This window comes from Pistacia vera, unplaced genomic scaffold (genome assembly GCF_008641045.1).
Source record: "Pistacia vera cultivar Batoury unplaced genomic scaffold, PisVer_v2 Contig59, whole genome shotgun sequence".
Classification (NCBI taxonomy): domain Eukaryota; kingdom Viridiplantae; phylum Streptophyta; class Magnoliopsida; order Sapindales; family Anacardiaceae; genus Pistacia; species Pistacia vera.
The window spans coordinates 1,338,925-1,346,114 of NW_022196434.1; the positions used below are offsets into that span (position 1 = coordinate 1,338,925).

Genomic DNA, 7,190 nt, shown 5'->3' on the forward strand with positions numbered 1-7,190 from the left:
CAAGGAGTCGGGACTTCAATTTTGAACTCGAGCTTATGACACCGGAAAAGTAAAAAAATGTGATGGTTGATAACTATGAAATTAGAAATCTTATTTTAGCGCGTTCATGTATGAAAAAAACTCAAAATTTAGGTTTTTGCTATAATGACTACAAAATTCCAACTATACCAACATGAAGGGTGGGTTTGAGAAGTGCTTTTATAAGAAGCACTTTTAAATGTACAATTGACAAAATTATTGTTGGAACTTAAATAGAAGTGCGTTAATTTGGTCAAGGTGTGTGGCATTATTTATTATTCTTAAAGTTAGCATTTTATTGCCTCATTAATTATTAAATCATTTGAGCCCCCACTAATATATTCATAAATTGGTGCATTTATTTTTAACATTTTCTTCGGCATTTACAAGCTCTTCTGTCTATTTTGTTTAATTAAAATTTATTTATTTTTAAACAAAAAGGGCATTCTAAATATAGACCATTTAAGAGGAAGGCCGGAACAATCCAAGTATCCGAAAATACCCGACCCGCCCCCCAAAAAAAGAAATCTGAGTTAAAACGACACCGTCTTATATTAACAGGGAAACTTGAGGTCGAGCGATCATCGATCATCGAACACGACGACGAGAAGAGATACGAAAATGACAGACGCGTGTATCCGATCACTTGTGGAAGCTATACACGCGAGCCCCACGCAAGCCGTGCTCTATCTGTCCGGTGGCGCCTCTCAGGTATCTCTCTCTAACCAGACTCACTCAATCTTCCACTCAATTTTTATTATTAATGAACTTAAATTATTAATAATTTTGATCAGTCTTTAGGCTGGTTAATGTCGGTTCCAGGAGCTTCGAACACCTTGCTTGAAACAGTTGTACCGTACTCCAGAATGCCCATAATTCAGTTACTCGGCAAGGTTCAAGGTTTTTGGCGTGTGTAATTTTGACTTAGATTGTGGTGATGAGTTTTGATGAATTTGTATTAATTAGTTGTTTAATTGAATATTCAGATTCCTTCGAGTTATTGTAGTGAACAGACGGCGGCAAGAATGGCTGTGCTGGCTTATAATCGTGCGCTTAAGCTCTCTAAGCCAGGTTTAACTTTTATAATCCTTTTTTTTTTTTTTTTGGTAATGTTAGAATTATAATGTGCTTCTAGAAAACTTGTAAAGTATTAAGAATTTGACATTTGGTATCGATATTCACCAGCGTTTTCGTTTGGAAGTACTTTTGATCTTGTCAGAAGTGTGTCTGGATGGTCAAAATGTTTTCTAAATTGCTTCCTGGAGAAGCGAGCATTGTTGAGCAAAATCATTTCCTTTAAAAGTGTATCCTGAATTTTGTTGAATTTTTCTGAAAGATTTTGGCTGCATTTAAATCAAAGTATTTTTCAGTAAACTTTTTTGATTTTTGAGTATTGATAGGTCAGAGAATGTTAGTGCTTGAATTTTTGTGAATTTATATGTTATAACCACATTTATGTCTATGTTATGTGTATAAGATTCTTATGTTGTGTGTCTATCAATTTGAGGGGTTAAGATCACGATGGCTAGAAGAAAGGCTTGAGTTGTGCAGAAATACATTTATTTATTTATATTTTTGTCTCAGAATTGGCTTTGACTCTTTTAATATCATCTCTATTCATCTTCTAAATAGGTTTCCCAGTTCTTGGTGTTGGTTTTACCGGTGCTTTGGCCAGCACACGTCCGAAACTTGGGGACCACAGGTATTGTGAGTTGAATTCTTTCCCTTTACCCCTGCATATGCAGACAGCTAATTATTTATGTGATTCATTGTGTTCAAGGTTGGGAAAGTTTGGTAATCAAACAAAATTTAGTTTCTTTAATGTACGACATTGTTTATGATCATTTTTGTGTTTAAAGGGTATAAATATATAGCAAACCTGAAATTTGCCTCGATGGCTCTAAGTTCACTTAATAACCTCAGAATATCTGACTTGGAAGGCTGAATTAAGAATCAAGACGTTCCAAACCTTTCTTATATCGTCAACAGAATTGGATCCAGCCAAAAGGTTTTTATTAGATGAATGTTGATTTTGATTCAAGTCAACTTTTTATGTTGTTGGAATATTACAAAAAAGTAATGACAATATATTCTACTTTTATGCTTTTTTAATCTCAACTTGTGTTGTTTGGTTTTACGAACCAAATAACTAGCTAATTTATTTATTGTTTCTCAGTTTTCCACCTTGGCATTTGATGGTATTAGATGAGATACAATTGAACCTATGACACAAGTTATACTTGAGTAACTCAACCATAGTGCATAAGCATAAGCATTCCAACTAGTCTTATGAAGTTACCTCACATTATGCTAAATAGATTTCTTTGGTTGCTGAGAGTTGTTTCTCATGGTTACTCTATAGGCTTTTGCTTAAAATTTTGTTTTCTGATGTACATAGATTTCACTTGTCAACTAGGACATCTGACCGATTATTGGTATCTACAGTTACCCTGTCAAAGGTAATTATTGGATTTTCTGTTGATTTTGAATTCAATCACTGTGTTGTATTTAAACTTACTGTGCTACTGATTGACATAGGGTTTGCGGACTCGAGAGGAAGAAGATAAGGTCTCAAGTCACTATTTACTTAGGGTATGTGATAAAAATCGAGGATGACTATAACCTTTAACACTGTTCAGTTAGTGTATATAACTGTTATTGAAAGTATAAGCATATCTAAAATATGTGTNTTGTAGAAAACTTGTAAAGTATTAAGAATTTGACATTTGGTATCGATATTCACCAGCGTTTTCGTTTGGAAGTACTTTTGATCTTGTCAGAAGTGTGTCTGGTGATCAAAATGTTTTCTAAATTGCTTCCTGGTGAAGCGAGCATTGTTGAGCAAAATCATTTCCTTTAAAAGTGTATCCTGAATTTTGTTGAATTTTTCTGAAAGATTTTGGCTGCATTTAAATCAAAGTATTTTTCAGTAAACTTTTTTGATTTTTGAGTATTGATAGGTCAGAGAATGTTAGTGCTTGAATTTTTGTGAATTTATATGTTATAACCACATTTATGTCTATGTTATGTGTATAAGATTCTTATGTTGTGTGTCTATCAATTTGAGGGGTTAAGATCACGATGGCTAGAAGAAAGGCTTGAGTTGTGCAGAAATACATTTATTTATTTATATTTTTGTCTCAGAATTGGCTTTGACTCTTTTAATATCATCTCTATTCATCTTCTAAATAGGTTTCCCAGTTCTTGGTGTTGGTTTTACCGGTGCTTTGGCCAGCACACGTCCGAAACTTGGGGACCACAGGTATTGTGAGTTGAATTCTTTCCCTTTACCCCTGCATATGCAGACAGCTAATTATTTATGTGATTCATTGTGTTCAAGGTTGGGAAAGTTTGGTAATCAAACAAAATTTAGTTTCTTTAATGTACGACATTGTTTATGATCATTTTTGTGTTTAAAGGGTATAAATATATAGCAAACCTGAAATTTGCCTCGATGGCTCTAAGTTCACTTAATAACCTCAGAATATCTGACTTGGAAGGCTGAATTAAGAATCAAGACGTTCCAAACCTTTCTTATATCGTCAACAGAATTGGATCCAGCCAAAAGGTTTTTATTAGATGAATGTTGATTTTGATTCAAGTCAACTTTTTATGTTGTTGGAATATTACAAAAAAGTAATGACAATATATTCTACTTTTATGCTTTTTTAATCTCAACTTGTGTTGTTTGGTTTTACGAACCAAATAACTAGCTAATTTATTTATTGTTTCTCAGTTTTCCACCTTGGCATTTGATGGTATTAGATGAGATACAATTGAACCTATGACACAAGTTATACTTGAGTAACTCAACCATAGTGCATAAGCATAAGCATTCCAACTAGTCTTATGAAGTTACCTCACATTATGCTAAATAGATTTCTTTGGTTGCTGAGAGTTGTTTCTCATGGTTACTCTATAGGCTTTTGCTTAAAATTTTGTTTTCTGATGTACATAGATTTCACTTGTCAACTAGGACATCTGACCGACTATGGGTATCTACAGTTACCCTGTCAAAGGTAATTATTGGATTTTCTGTTGATTTTGAATTCAGTCACAGTGTTGTATTTAAACTTACTGTGCTACTGATTGAAATAGGGTTTGCGGACTCGAGAGGAAGAAGATAAGGTCTCAAGTCACTATTTACTTAGGGTATGTGATAAAAATCGAGGATGACTATAACCTTTAACACTGTTCAGTTAGTGTATATAACTGTTATTGAAAGTATAAGCATATCTAAAATATGTGTATATACGTATAACTTTATGAACTTTGATATATGAAAATAGGTAGAGAAGAACAGTGTTTGATGGTTATGAACACGCAAGATGACTTTGTGCTGCACTGCTTTGCTAAATGTCATGTTATTTTCTCATGAAGACACAGGCTCTTTCCTTATTTCCTTACATATCATAATTTAATTGGCATTTTATCTTTTGCTTCAGGGGATTGCAAATGCATGCAAAGTCCCAGCAACATTTGTTTCTGGGTTGACTGAATCTGAAAAAGTTACTGAATCTGAGCAACAGTTCAGTGAAGAACAAGAATTAGAACAACTCTTAAATGGGGAGATTTGCTTTAAGGTTTATCCATTTTCAAGTGGCTTGTCTAATGAAGAGAGGAAAGTAATACTTTCTGGTTCATTTAATCCATTACATGATGGTCACCTCAAGCTTTTGGAAATTGCAACTAGGTACATGAACACATTTCTGTTATTGTTGACTTATTTTTCTTTTATTTTCTAGTTAGTCATGTTTTAAGTCTTTTAGACATTCATATTGTTTCCACCAACTATTGATCTTTCATGATGGGTCACTCTTTCCTTGAAAAACTTCAATAACTGGCTATATATATAGATATTCATGTTCCAAATTAATAGAAAGTGATGAATTTGGGTTCTGCTAGTATTTTCATAAAAAATATGATTCTGTAGATACTATAAAGCTTCTCTAATTTTGAATTCTCAATTTAAAGTATTTTTAAGGGCTAAAATTGTCTTTGTATGATATAATGATATATGAACGTGCTAGACGTATCTTGAGCAAAGGTCTGCAGTATCAATGCATATACTACAAATTATAAAAATGGTGAGAGGTTAATAAATATGTTATGGAAGGGATGATGATTTTCCTAATAAAAGCTCTTATATATTTGGATTTAACATTTGCATGTGCCTGATGTTATATTTGTTGCACGCTGAAAATTGCCAGCCATGAAGATATCTTTCATCAATAACTCATTCTTTTTGTAGCATTTGTGGCGATGGTTATCCATGCTTTGAAATATCAGCAGTCAATGCGGACAAACCTCCATTGTCAGTATCCCAAATCAAAGATCGTGTCAAGCAATTTGAAAATGTTGGTATGTTTGTTTTTTTAACTATATGTTTTATGTGGATTTAAGATGTGTTCAACACGGTATTTCTTCTGGTTGTGTGGTTGTGTCAATCTAAGTCACAAAGATAATATAAAAATCTCTAAATAGCCATATCCTGCTTTGGTTGCTTTTGTGAAATCACTGACGTTTTGAAAAATTGAACATCATCTGCCGACAAACTTTAATTTAAATGTTTAATTAATGCAACAACAGAACCAAACAGGAACCCTGAGGCATTGTTTCTTTGTGCTGGAGGCTATCAATAACCAGGCCTTGCTAATCTGGCAGTTTGGACATTGTGAATGAAAATGATTCTGTTAGTCAAAGGCCTCTATGACCAATGATGTTTTTACAGCTTGCATACTTTATTTATACTGTGTGGAAATTCAGTGTTTTATAACATTTTCTTTCTTTCTTTCTTTTGTTAAGAGTGTGTAGTATGCAGTGTTCCCCATGATCTTTAATTTTCTGTAGTTTGAAAGTTTTGGTCCCCCTTTAACTATGGTTGTGATATTGAAAATTACTTTAAGTATTGAATTTCTTTAATAGTAAACCTTGCGTAGAAGTATTAGCTGAACTTATTTGATTATGTATCCTGGCATATTAATAATTTTGGTTTGAATGGCAGGAAAGACTGTAATTGTTTCAAATCAGCCTTTTTTTTATAAGAAAGCTGAACTTTTTCCAGGCAGTGCTTTCGTAATCGGTGCAGATACAGTAGCGAGACTTATTAATGTATGGAACTTAAAATCAATTTTAATTCATTTTGTTACCATTTGCACTGTATTTATTTGTTAGGGTTGAAGACTTTACAGATTTAAGAATTAAAAGATATTGAAACTCAGAAGTTAGGCTATTATGTGGCTCTTGAGACACTTCATAAATTGCCCCAGATAAGTGGTGCAACAAAAATGTAATTCAATGCTAGAAGTTTGTAGGTAATTGTTACTACAAGCAGCTTGGTTTGAGGGGCTGCTAATACTACAACCACTCTGGAACTTTTTTCTTATTTATTTTTGGGAGGTTGGGATAGGGAAGGAGAGCATGGTAATATGGGAAAAAGCAAATAATAATTGAATGCTGAAACCTTACCATGGAGGTGGCTTAGAATTAGATCGCAAAAATTTATATATTTGTATTAAATTCTGTTTGAGTGGAAGTATTGCTAAATATATTAGCTGATCTTCATTGTTTGTTTTTAATTGCTGTTTCAGCCTAAATATTACGATGGAGACTACGGGAAGATGCTGGAGATACTGATTGGATGCAAGAGAACAGGATGCACCTTCCTTGTTGGTGGCCGTATTGTGGATGGTGTTTTCAAGGTTCGTTTACACATTGGAAAACTCGCAAATTCACCCGTGCATTTTTAATGTTTCATAGTTCATTACATAAATTTTTTAAATGCCAACATATGACCTTTCTTCTGCAGGTTCTTGAAGATTTTGACATACCAGAGACATTACAAGATATGTTTGTCCCAATACCAGCAGAAAAATTCCGCATGGATATTTCCTCCACTGAAATAAGGAAAAACCAAACGTAATTTCTTCTGTAACAACCGTCATTCAAACAGGCGTTGTTTTTCTGCAGTTTTTCCTTATTTCATTAGAGGATATATCCATGTGGAACCTTAAACTGTTGCTAGAGAAGAAGAGTCCATTGCTGTATATAGATTGAAACCTCAGTGCAAATACAAAGAATGCAGCCACAGAATTATTTCTTCCTGTAACCATATCTGCGATTGACAGTTTCGGAATTTCGTTTGGGTTTTTCTAATAAGCTCTTTGTCGAAA

At 33.5% G+C, this 7,190-nt stretch overlaps 1 protein-coding gene across 6 annotated transcripts; it reads left to right on the forward strand.

Annotated features, from left to right (window-relative positions):
- Positions 1 to 566: 566 nt before the first annotated feature.
- LOC116109725 lies at positions 567 to 6,953 on the forward strand. 6 transcript variants are annotated; one of them, XM_031395950.1, is made up of 11 exons: positions 567 to 729; positions 813 to 911; positions 1,005 to 1,089; positions 1,651 to 1,720; positions 2,417 to 2,477; positions 2,557 to 2,610; positions 4,464 to 4,711; positions 5,270 to 5,379; positions 6,023 to 6,129; positions 6,609 to 6,719; positions 6,827 to 6,953. In XM_031395950.1, the coding sequence occupies exons 1-11, from the start codon at positions 640 to 642 to the stop codon at positions 6,938 to 6,940; spliced, it is 1,149 nt and encodes a 382-aa protein (XP_031251810.1). In that variant the 5' UTR covers positions 567 to 639; the 3' UTR covers positions 6,941 to 6,953. The 6 variants fall into 6 exon arrangements, with proteins under 6 accessions (XP_031251810.1, XP_031251811.1, XP_031251813.1 ...); XM_031395951.1 differs by lacking the exon at positions 2,557 to 2,610 and adding an exon at positions 4,117 to 4,170; XM_031395953.1 differs by having other exon boundaries at positions 2,435 to 2,477.
- The last annotated feature ends 237 nt before the right edge of the window (positions 6,954 to 7,190 follow it).